The 13,227-nt window shown below is 31.4% G+C and overlaps 1 protein-coding gene across 1 annotated transcript; it reads right to left on the reverse strand.

The window, feature by feature from the left end:
* Positions 1–265: 265 nt before the first annotated feature.
* LOC21404330 lies at positions 266–5,367 on the reverse strand. Its single transcript, XM_010114652.2, has 3 exons — positions 4,371–5,367; positions 1,989–2,531; positions 266–506 (listed from the first exon to the last, which is right to left on the reverse strand). The coding sequence occupies exons 1-3, from the start codon at positions 5,184–5,186 to the stop codon at positions 402–404; spliced, it is 1,464 nt and encodes a 487-aa protein (XP_010112954.1). The 5' UTR covers positions 5,187–5,367; the 3' UTR covers positions 266–401.
* Between the last annotated feature and the right edge of the window lie 7,860 nt (positions 5,368–13,227).

Consider the following 13,227-nt stretch of genomic DNA (forward strand, 5'->3'; position numbering starts at 1 on the left):
TATATTTTATTCTATAGTATTTTTAAAATTACAACTAAACAAATAAATTAACCTTTTTTTTTTCATTTTATTCCATTACTATTGTGATTCCTCCACTGCAACTAAATACACCATGAGTGTGCTAGAAGAACTTTATTCTTCTTTTACTTTTGTTATTTACTTTGACAGAATGCTTTGGGAAAAATATCTTTGGAATTGATGTGAAATCAGTTCTAAATTGGTTTATATTAAATTGCTGATAATTTAAAACTTTCTGCCAATTGTATATGAAAACTAAATATCAAATCTTTGGATGAGGGATGCGCTTATATACACATAAATCAAAGGAAAGTAAAACTCTGGAAAATTGAAAATTGAAAAGAATTGCAAGGGAGGCTGGTTCCAGATTCCAATATTGCCTTTCACCGCAACTCTACCACTTCCCCTTCGTTGCATACTCCCACATCAACAGACACTATGCCATTGGTCTTCGTTGGCAATAATCTGCAACAATTTCTCCTTGGAGCCTGCTCCCAAATATTCAACCAAACATAAGCTTACAAAACTCCATAAAATAATTTAAAAAACAACACTAAAAAAACCGTAACGTCCTTCCCCCAAAAGAACTTCTACATGCCCATAACTTGTAAACTGTAAAATCCTATTTACGATTTTAATAAAACTTATAACGATTTTACCTTTTGTTTTTTTGGATTTTTTTAATGTTCGAGTATTTTTTTTAGTTTATGAAATCATTTTTCTTTTGTTAAATTTTAATTTGGTTTCTGATTAGCTTACACGTGTCCCTTATGGGACCATTTCCCTCCAATTTTTCTTATGGGATTTTCTTTTTATGCTGTTATCAATTGGATATGCTATACATCAAATTTTAAATTTTAAGGCTCGACTGCCAAAACTTTTAGTTCAGGGATTAAATTGGGATACGCGTAAAATTTTGAGAGTATCCATTTAAAAAAGTTATTTTTTACAATTTTCTTTTTTTTTAACAAATTTTATAAAACACTTATGTCAACATACCCCTGCACTTCAAAATGTTCATGTTGTGCATCCTGAATTTTGTCACTTGTGTCAAGATACTTTTAAGATTAACTCCGTTAAATTTTTTATTGGTAATGTTTATAAACACTTCATGAACTTTGTCAATTATGTCAATATACTCCATGAACTTTAAAATGTACCTGTTTTGTCCTCAAACTATTATATGTCTCTAATTTTTCTCCATCTATCTTGATTCTATTAGTTTTTTACACGAAAATATTGATATGGCCATTAAATTACTAATTATCTATGATATTTGACCATTAAAGTTTGTTAAGTTAATGATTTTCTTAAAGTTTGTGTTGATTTTTTTTAAATGGTACAATGAAATAACCTATTTAAATTTATAAATGCTATATATATATATATATATATATATATATATATAAAGCATAAATACGTTTTATGTCTAGCACTGAAATATTAAGAAAAAAAACTAATAAAATTTATTACATTATACAGATTTACTCCTCATTTTTTTCCCTCTTTATTGTCTCTAATTAACTAAATTTTAAGAATTGGTGCTTAACTAACATTTTTATGAGAATGTATTCAATAAACTTCAAATATCATAGATAATTAACAATTTAATGGTTATATTAACATTTCTGGTCAAAAAATGATAGAATTAAGATGGAGAAAAAAAAATTAAAGACATATCATAGTTCGATAGGCAAAACAAGTACATTTTAAAATTCATGTGGCGCATTGACACAAGTGACATAGTTCAGGGACATTTATAAGCATTTCCGTTAAAAAATTTAACAGAGTTAACCTCATGAGGCATGTTGACATAAGTGATAAAATTAAAAGAGAATTTATAAATTTGTCCTTTTTTTTTTTTTTTGCTTGAACATTTTTTATGATTTTAACAAACTTACTAATTTCCTAGAACTTAAAAGAGAAAAGCCTATTACAAATTCCAAGGGAAAAGAGCACACAATTAGTACCTTGTTCCAAATATGCGGGTCGGGTCTCTTGTAAACCTCCACTCTCTGAATCCGAGAGGGATCCGCCATCTTCCACTTGCACTCGGTGTTGGATTCCCGGTTCAGAACGTACCCGCTAACCGTCCGGTTCGTGTCCGGATCGTATATGGCCTTGGTTAAGTAATACACAAACGGTCTTTGACACGTGTTCCTGCTAAAAGGACGCGTGTTAAAAGCATACCCTGTGTAATCTGCTCTCTGATACCAGTTGAGGAAGGTCCGGCCCGGCATTTCCATGTCCCGGACCGAGAAAACGCCCCGGAATATTTGGACCGCGTAGCCCCACGAGACCGACACGGTCCAGTTCCGGCTCTTGTCGTAGCAAATGGACTGTTGCATCAGCCCAGCTGAGTCTAGCTCCATTGGGCCTTTCAGCCTCTCCAGGGCCTTTACTCGGTTGGTGTTGGGGAATATAGGCTGGACTAGGTCCAGGTGATGGAGAGAGACTAGGGGCGTAATTGGATGGGCCGCCAGAAGCCCAAATACGCTGCCGTACACATCGAACTGCATGATTATAGTCCACAGCAACAGAGATTAAATTTTTTTTTTTTTTTAGCTAATTTCAGTTGTACACATCGATGAAAGTTACTAGTCACCACCATAATAATAAATAATACAATAATAAAATATATTAAGTAGTCACCACCATTTAATTATTAAACAAAATTATTCGAACCACTAAAAAGTCCATGTTCACCGTTTAGCTCTTACAATCCACCAAAAGAAGGCCACTGATTGAGATTTTCGGTTTTATGAAAAAGTGTGATTTTTTTTTTCTGGTAAAAAAAAACAGTGTAGTTTGAAGGACCCAAGTCAAATGAAAAGAAGGCCAAACCAATAGAACCCCACAAATTAGTCTACAAACGAAACGCTGGATGCTCCAAGTGTCTTCTATTAATTTAAAAATAGTGCGCACATAGGGTTTATGGTTTTTCAAGAGCTTTTTCCTTTCAACCTTTTTCAATTTCACCCACGCGACTTACATAAAGCAATAACATTGGTTAATATAATTTTAATGCACTTAGAGTAACAAAATCTATACATATCAAAGGGCTAATTTAGGTTTGAATAGTTTAATGAGTCCTAAAAAAAATGAAATGATAAATAATATATGAGGTTTTAAACTTGTGAGGTTATGATAATGTAGGATGTAGAAGAAAACATGTCAAGTAGTGGACTGGTATTTGAATTTTAAATTTGAGAGGTCAGTATGTGAACCTAAAGAAATGGAATTTCGAAACTCGAAAGTTAATGATAAGAGTGGAGAGAGATTGCCTAGTGGCATTCAATTTCTAAACCCCCAGTTTTAGCAAAAAATTTCTAAACCCCCAAAAAAAGAGTGGCGATTTAACGATCATAATGTGCCACGTGGTACGTAGAATGGAAAAACAAACTCAAAAGCCTTTAAAGGCAGCTATGATAAGCAAAAAAAAAAAAAAAACCCCCCTTTTAAAGCAATCCAATCACAGAAATCACACGTAAAAAATAAAGTAGAACGAAGCCGCAACATTTGGCGCGTAAAACAACAACAATAAAAAGGTCGACGTGACACATGGGGGTGTGAATTTATTTGCACGAGGGCTATAGGCGTGATTTGAGGATTGATTGTCACAGTACAGAAACAAATAAACAATTAAATAAATAAATAAAAATAACAAAGAAAAAATAAATAACAAAGGAAAATGAAAAAGGTTTAATTGTGGGCCCGTGGTCCCAAAAAGTGTCATCTATAGGACTCCACGTATCAAGCTCAGTTGTGATTCTACGGAGACACCATGAAAGAAAGTTGGTGGAATTGACTGTTGTTGGTTTTGGTCTCTCCACCGCTATTGACCTTTTTTTTTTTTTTTTTTTTTTTGAAAAATCAAAACATTAGATTTTTTTATTATTATTTTTAATTGCTCACTGCTCACTAGTATCCAACAAACAAAATCATTGATATTGGACGGTGGCTGAAAACATTTTGCAGGTCACCCAAACCCCTAAAGTCTAAAAACAACGGGAAAAAAAAAACAGAAAAAAAAAAAACAAAAAAAAACTCCGCAAATACGATTTCCCACATCTCCAAAGGATCAAATGGGGGCAATTTTAAAGTTTCTAGATTTAGAATCAGAGGCTTAAGTTTATAAGCTAATTTTGTGCTAATCTGAAAAATTTATGGTTAAAAAACTTACTAATTTGGTACAACAGCAAACAGATTACAGAGCTCCAACCACTGCAAAATTCTAATTATACGCACATTATGTTTTTTTCATTCAGTGTTTTGCCCTGCTTTCTCAGCAACCAAACACGAAGGAGAGAAAAAGAGAACAGAAAAGAAATGAAAGTTGAACGTAATCTAACCTGGTGAAAACCTCGTTCCTTGGTAAGAGGAACTCCGAGCTCCGCCATACAAGCCTGAATCCGATCATCAGAGCCGTACAAGCTCGGATACCTCTGGATGCACCGGTCCTGCATTTTCTCGAGCTCCCTCGCCAACGCGTAGCTTATGGCGAATCCGCCGCCGCCGTACGCCATGTTGTACGAGAAATGTATGTTCTGCAAGTGACTCTCCGACGAGCTTCCGATGTAGTAGAACTGATTGTGATCGTACTTCTGCAGAACCCTAACGAGATTATCGGTGACGAAAACGGTGTCGTCGTCGCCCATGACGAACCACCTCACGCCCTCCATTCCCAATCTCAGCGTCTCCGAGACGATTCGCGAGATCCGAATCGCCGAGCGGTGGCCCTTAGGGTTCTTGTACTTGAACTGTGCGGTGTTCTCGGAGACCTTCAATGGCGGCAGAAATTTCTCGTCGTCTTTCTCGGTTTTCACGCACTTGTCTATCCAAACGACTCCCCGCATCTGGTTCGGCCTCCACCATAGCTTGATGTAGCTCTTCCGCCGATTCCAGAGCTTCGACGAAGCGGCGATGCCGAAGACGATGTGAGAGAGTGTCGTTTCCTCCTCCTCGGGGTCTGGAATTTTCTCGGGAAGGAAAATTTCGGATTGGCGACGGATTGCCAGGGATTCGTGGTCGGAATCGTTGAAGGAATGGGAGACGAATCTCAGGGAATATGAGATGTAGGTGAGGACGATTAAGAGAGAGAAGATCATTAGCTTCATCATCGCCCAGGAGGCGAGGAAGGTTTCTGGATTGTTCGGAGAGTTCTTCATGGTTTTCACTATTTCGTGTGCTGTTTGGCTGGAGAGAAAGTGAAGCAGAAATAGAAACTAAAAACAACGAGCTCCTGGCAAAAAACTAAAAACTAAAATCATGAAGGAATAATTTAAGTGTGATTTCTCTTTTGTTTTAATTAATGTTTCTGATTTGGTTCATTAGAAGAGGGAAGTTGTATTTATAGATTCCCGGACAAAGCGAAAAGTTGGACTGAATGATAATTAAATCTGAAAACAAATCCTACGTTCTTCGGTAAATATATTGGGCTAATCTGTTTCAAATTTTTGTTACAGATTTTTCTTATAAAATTTAAATTAAACCTCTATTACTGAAATTTTGTTACACGTGTAAAGGACTTTTTTATTTTTATTAGTGTTTTTTCTCTTATGAATTTATTTTTAAAGTAAAATTTTAAAAATGTAATTTGAATTTGTAGTTTGATATAGAGTTTAGATATGCAATTGGTCATAGATTTGAAACGGCAATAAATTGAAAAGATGGGTTCAAAATGCTGAAAATAGAGGAGAGTTCGAATTTTTTCGAATCAAATACACGGTACAAAATGGGTTCAAAATGCTGAAGATAGAGGAGATAAATCTAGAAATAGAGAGTTGTTTTGGGTTTGAAATGTCTAATCAAATGTTCAAAATGCATCTCAATAAAAATTACCGAACATATTTAGCTGAACTTTTGGATCCAAAACAGCTTAACCAAGTTATCAAATGCTCCCTTGGATCATACAATATCTATTATTCTGTAAAAAGAAAAAAAAACTATTATTACCTAAATTTTCGCTAGATTTCTTATCACTATTTTTTTTGTTGAGATAAATGAACTTCAAAATAAACATTTGTTTGTTTCTATTTTTATCTTTTACAAATTAAATGATACATTTGTTAGTCTTTTAAAACTCAATTTTCGGCAGTCTAGAAAAAACCTCAATTCCCTTAAAAAAATAAAAAAGAGTCCATTTTCGGAAAATGTCATTATGAAAAAGGGCAAATCAAGTATACAATTATGTCATTATGAAATTAAAACAAATTAAAGCCCCGTTCATTTCGCTGATTCGAGTTTAGAATTTGAATTTTATTACAGTAAAAAGCTCTCACAAACAATCACATCTAACTTTTTTACTACAGTAAAAAGCTCTCACATAAAATCACATCTCAATTCGAATTAAAAACTCAAATCAGCGAACTAAACGGGCCCTAATAAAAATAAAAAATATGCAATCATGTCAGAGTTTTCTCTTGTCTCTATTTCTCTCTCTCTCATGAGGCTATTAGGATTTCAAATTTAAAATCTCTTCTTAAAACCGGAGTTTGGCACCTTCACTGGTTGGTCGCCAGACTTTTGGCCTTAAGACGGTGGCTGAGGTCGTCACGTGTGGTCGGTGGTTGAAGAGCGAGGTCCATTAGCGATGGAGGCGTAGATGTGTTGAGTTGGAGCCTGGTGTCGTTGTTGCTTTGGGATGTTGGCCTCGTCATCGATATGGTTCTTTGGCTTCCGTACAATGGTTGTTGGCTTGTCGCCAACATATATTCCTGGATGGCTGAAGCTATTCATAGGTTTCATAGTGTTTTGTTAATTCTAATAAAGGCTTGTTTTCGCCGAGATTATATATTGTAATAACGAATGTGGTTTCCCCACATTCTGATCTTATTAATGTGTCTCACATGTCTTGAATTAGTTATTGATGATGTGTATTCGTTTATATCTAGATTTATTTTTAGGCTGTGTCACTTTTGTCTCTAGGATTAGGGGTTTAATCTCGATCAACTGGTTTTATCCATCGAATGTAGTGGTTCTTGTTAACGAGCTTTGATTACACTTGATTTCGATTTAATTTATGCTGAGCGGGTCTTTCTCTATTGGATCTTGACAGTTGTGGTCGCTCTTGTCTTCACTGGTAGATCCAGTCAATGTCCGAAGTCAAATTTCTTTATAGGTTGTGGTCATTTGTAACTATTTATGTAATTTGTTAATTTATTAATGAAATTTTTTTAAAAATATGCAACCATATCAAGCCAATTGGCTATGATTTTTGTTTCAACATAAGTGTTTTATTGATCTCCTTTGTTTAAGGACATAGAAGAGAATAGCAGTGACGCTGTTAACTTTTATTGATATAAGTCTAGCAATAGAAGTCCAAAATAAATAATATATACATATATATATATATATATATATTGAGGATGACATCAATCTTAAAGTTAATTAAACTAAAACTGTACTTGAACTGACTTTTATTTTGAACGAACTTTAATCTTAATTCTTTATATCAATTTTGAATTGTTATTCTTTTGTTGTTAGATGTTTAAAAATTTATCATATTAATTAAAATAAGATATAAAATTTATCTATTAAAAGATGACAACTAAGCAAGGGCTTCTCATATTTTCGCCTCCGCACAAAAAAAAAATTTTGTAAGTTTTTAGTAGTTTTTTAAAGGAATTTTTAATAGTTTCTCTCCCCTAAAAATTTGTATTCTAATATTCACCTAGTATTAAAAAGAATGAATTCAATTGTATCTCAAGTTTCAGAATTTATATATTGATGTCTTAAAAATTACACTATTTACTCGATACTTTTTTAAAAATTTCATGTATATCTGGAGTCTTGACTTTAATGTATCAATATTTGAAATTAAAAAACCCGAGTAGGCCAAAAATTAACTGTAATGCTATATTAAAATTTTTAAAAGTGAAGAATTAAACTTTGTTACAATTTACAAGTTTAATTGATCTCGAAAAAAGATAAAAACAAACAAAGATACAAAATAAATCTAGAAACAAACCTTTGAAATAATATAGTTGAATTGTTATTTTGGTTTCATTTATGCCCCTAAAATAATTTCTAGCTTTACTACTAGTGATAACTCAAAATTGGTACGTAATTGAGATTATAGTTTTTATATTTTCCCAATACTACCCTTTTATTTACTTATTATATTTTCTTAAAGAAATTGCACTTGTTGTGGTAAAATTAAGAATTGGTCAATAAAATTTATTGAAGTTCTACTTTAGAAAGAGTAGATTCATGGTGGAGAAAACTATTTTACTCTATTTGTAATAACTATGTTTTAATTGTTGAATTAGTTTTTCAACGATTTGATATGGAGTAAGGGCAATTTTGTATAGCACGCTGTAAATTTTTTAATTTAGACATGTATAAATCTTATTGTTATAAAATGAATCCAATAATTAAAAACAACAAAATAAAAAATGCATGTCCTGACATATATATTATAGAAAAGAAAGTTCAATATATATTGGGGGCATCAGATAAATTGAAAATGAATTCAGCATTAAGCTTAGGAGCAGAGAAGGGTTGTATTATAACTACACTATCAACTCCACTCCACAAAAAAATTTATTAAAAAGAATGAGAAATACAAAAATACCAGACAAAACATAGCATCTATATATTTATGACACAAATGATATAAATTTAACATTTATGCAGCTTAATTCACCAAAATATATCCTAGTAGAATATTTTTAAATATCTAAAATATTATTTTTTTTCTTCTCGAAAAAGTTGGTCTATCCTGGTAGAATCTTTTTAATATTCTATCAAAATAATTTTTTTTAATTAACAAAGATGGCATAATGTAAATTTATTCAATTTATGCACTCAACAAAATTATTCAATTTTGGTGCCATATTATGTAATTTCTAAAAAAACAGTTAAATAACTAAGATCCTATTTGTTAATGTTTTCTTTTTGATTTTTTAAGTGAAAAAAAAAACCGTTTTCTCTTGTTTTTGTGAATAAAAAAAATCAAATTTTTTTTTTTTGTTTTTTTGCTAAGGAAAATATCATGTTTATTTACTACCTTTCGTTTTTTCTTTTGAAAATTTGAGAACTTAAAAACTCCTTTGGTAGTGTTATACATATCTTTTGACATAAAAGAGTGAGGGGTTGTTCTGTCGTATTTTTTAGTGATAATTTTGAGTTGAGTTTGAGTTATAACTTGAATTGAAGGTGTAACTTGAGTTTGTGTTTGAATGTGCACATTTGAGTTATGATTTAAATTGAGAATCTATTTGAGTTTGTGTTTAGGTGGGTCAAAACTTAAATTTATATTTAGATAGTATTTTAATAAAAACTCAGGGCTTGTTATTTTGAGTAAAAAACTCAAAAAAGGCAACTCGAGTTACAACTTTATTTGAGTTAATGTTCTTTTTAGTTTAAACTCGAGTTTAAACTCGAGTTCAAACTCAAGTTTAGGACTAAAACTCGAGTTCAAGTTTCCCCTTCAACTCGAGTTCTCAAATTAATGAACAGTATTTTTTCTATTCTTAAAAATGTTATAACTTTTTCATTTTAATTCTGATTGAGATGATTTTTTTTCTATGCGTTGACAACGAAAAGACGAATAACATCCCGCTCATATACCCTATTAAAATTTTTCATCAGCATTGAGTTTTTATTAAAATATTATCTAAATACAAATTTAAGTTTTGACTCACTCAAACACAAACTCAAAAAGATTATTATCTCAAACCATAACTCAAATGTATACAACTAAACACAAACTCAAGTTACAAGTTCAACTCAAGTTATAACTCAAATTCAACTCAAGAATTATACTCAAGTTAAACTCCAAAAGAACAAGCCCTCAATGGTGATGAAAAATTTTAATAGGGTATATGAGCGGGATTTTATTCGTCTTTTCGTTGTGAATGCATAGAAAAAAAATAATCTCAATCAGAATTAAAATGAAAAATTATGACATTTTTAAAAATAGAAAAAATAACGTTCATTAACTTGGGTTCGAGCTTATGAACTCGAGTTGAAGGAGAAATTTGAACTCAAGTTTAAACTCAAATGTTATAAAAGAACATGAACTTAAATAAAGTTGTAACTCAAATTTAAATTTTTTTTTAGTTCCGTTCCAAAATAACAATCCCAGATATATATATATATATATATATAGGATAAATATTGCCGTTTTTCAGTAGAGGTGAAGATGTCTAAATAAATACATCGTTCACCGCAACATAGTGTTGAGGTTCTGGCCGGCAAGACAGAAGTAACGGCTGAGGTGGGCTTTAGAGTTTCTCACGAGGGAAAAGACACAAGTGGCCCTCAAGGACCTTTTGTGAAAAGATTTAAAACGTTAAGGACAAGTTGTAATTTTCCAAAATGCTTTTTTCATTTTTATATCATGCATTTTGAGGCTGTCAAAAAATTACAAACTAAGACCGTCACATTTCAAATTCATACGGTTTATTTTAATTATAAAATTTACCTAAATCTCCTTTACATTTTTAAATTATTAGTTTTCTTAATCTGTTTTTTTAATTTTTTTTCGTTAAGGGTGTTTATGTCTTTTTGTAGTTAAAACTGGCAACTGACAAGAAAAAGATGTGAATGAGTATAAATTTAAAATATGAAATAATAAATTTGATACCGTAAAAAATACAAGCTATGATTTTTTGATAACCTTAAAACGCCAGGGAAAAATAGTTTTTAAAGATCTTTAAGTCACGAAAAATGCATTATTTATCCCTTAACTTTTAAAAAATTACAGTTTGGCCTCACTTTTTATAAATATTTACATACGGGTCTCTAAAAAATTTCTCAACCCATTTCACCTAATCAACTGAAATCTCAACCTCAATTGTTGGTTCGTCCCATCAACCAAACCTCAATGCTGGTCTCGATCCGTCGGTCCCAAGTGCTAAACCCCGCCCATCTCCTCAACCTTGCGTGTCAATTCTGACACAGTGGTCGTATCCCAACACAAAACCAGGCGATCATCCCAACTATAGGCACTAGTCCTGATTCCTGACTATGATCTCAACCTAACCATTTACAAAGACCCAAATTTTATATTTATTAAATTTAAAATATAAATTACTTTATTAAATCTAAAAAAACCTTTGCATTAATTGTAGTTTGAAAGAATAAAATAATAGAAAAATAAATGACTAACCCATTCTTATTAGCTATATTTAGTTAGCATGAAATACATTCTCCAAAATAGCTTATCATTTAATTAATGGTTGGAGTGGAGAAAAGCTAAATTATTAACTATTTTAGTTGAAAAAATATGACTACCATGATTGGAAATGTTCTAATGCATGGTATTCACAATATGGATTCTAACCTATTTATCTTGCTCATTTAAATGCATAACTCTCTTTTAGTTTTTAAGTTTTGTAGGGCATGTTCTTTTGTCTAAAAAATTCAAAAAAAGACAAATCGAGTTTCAACTTTATTCAAGTTCACGTTCTTTTAAGTTTCAACTTTACTCAACTTTATTCAAGTTACAACTTCAACTCAAGTTATAACTTAAATTCAACTCAAAAACTACACTCAAGTTATAACTCAAGTTATAAGTAGTTGTTGAAAACAAGGAAAACTTCAATGAGTATGTTTTGTAAATTGTAAGAAGAAAAACATTTGAGAGACACGAAAAAAATTGTTTACGAACGGAAGTATTTGAGGAAAAAATATTTTGGCAGCGCAATCAGGAAATAAACATTTCTAATATTTTTTAGGTAATAAGAATTTAAAGTATTATAGAAGAAAGAATATATAAATAGGGACACATTTGAAACAAAAAATGGAATCGGTCTATTAAAAAATATTATATTTTTGTAAGCCATGTTCAGAATATAAACCATTTAAAGAAAACAAAAAAGCATAAAAAGAAAACGGAAAAAATGCCTCGATCAAAACAAGCATCATAATTTACAAGCAACATTTGTAATGTTCGGTGCTTATTGGTGTTAATTTTGATAATTTAAGGAGTAAAGTGAAATATGGAGTATTTTTTAAAAGTAAAAATTAAAATTAATCTTTAATTAATTTGACCAAATTGCCATTATTAGCAAAAGTATCATATGCGTCATACATGCTCATTCTGTTCACTTTTTAACATGTTTTGTTATGGAAGGACTGAAATTAAGTGCAACGTTGTAAAGTTCATGGGCCATTAGCATGACGTTTGAAAGTTTAGAAGATAAAGTGAGATAACGAATATTTTTCAGGAGCTAAAATTGAAATCAACCCTAATAAATAAAACTAAAAAGCAAAGTGATGACAGCAAAACAAAACAAAACAAAACCGATGAGTGTTGGAAAGTTGTTAATTTGATATTGGTGGCTCTTTTTTCATTATTTTAGTTGTTGTTCTGAACCAGCAGCTCTGCATATTAACATATTATTGAATTTGTTAGTTTTCTTAGGGCAACCGAAAGACTTTTTTTCAACTTTTTCCATAAATAGTATTTCTAGTGAACATGGCCCATTGCTGATTACAAAATAAGGACCGGTGTCGGAAGTAGTTTGTTACTTTGTTTATGCTTTGTTAGAGAAATTATTTTGTTTGCTTACAAAATTAGTTTAGCAACTTGTATCAGTTAGTTTAGCGACTTGTATTTGTTAGCTTCATGCCGTTATTAGTGTTAGATTATTAATATGTATAGATGGCATTATATCATTGCTCAATGCGTGAAGTTAGTTTTAGCCATGGTATTTAAGATAGGAAGAGGACTGGTTAATAAAAATAAAAAAAATAAAAAAAATAAAAGAAAAAAAGAAAAAGGTAGTTTGTTTATGCTTTAATACGTAAATAATTCAACCATTCATAAAAGAAGAAACATGTTAGCCAACTGTTTCTGTAAATTTTTATTGCATAATGTCCAATCAAACGGCAATATTTGATGCATAATCATGTATACATCGGTCTCCCACAAAAATATGCACAATGCCGTAGAACGAATTTTTAAAATTTGTGTATTAACCTTCTAGATCCTTCTCATGCTGCTATGAAAAATAAATATCAAATTAATAGTTATAACTTATACCTATTTGCTATTCTCCTCTCGTTTTAATGAACTAGTATGTGGCTACTGGACGAATCTTATTGGACTTCTCAATTTTCATTCTAATATCTCTTGGCTATTGTTTTCTAAGCTCTAAAGTTAAGAGCTCTGAAAATTTAGATGGAGATCTATTTAAATGAAAATAGACCACAAGAGATGAATGATGAATGAAAATAGACCACTCTGAAAATTTAAAT

The sequence above is a fragment of the Morus notabilis genome, unplaced genomic scaffold (genome assembly GCF_000414095.1).
Source record: "Morus notabilis unplaced genomic scaffold, ASM41409v2 Scaffold248, whole genome shotgun sequence".
In the NCBI taxonomy this organism is placed as follows: domain Eukaryota; kingdom Viridiplantae; phylum Streptophyta; class Magnoliopsida; order Rosales; family Moraceae; genus Morus; species Morus notabilis.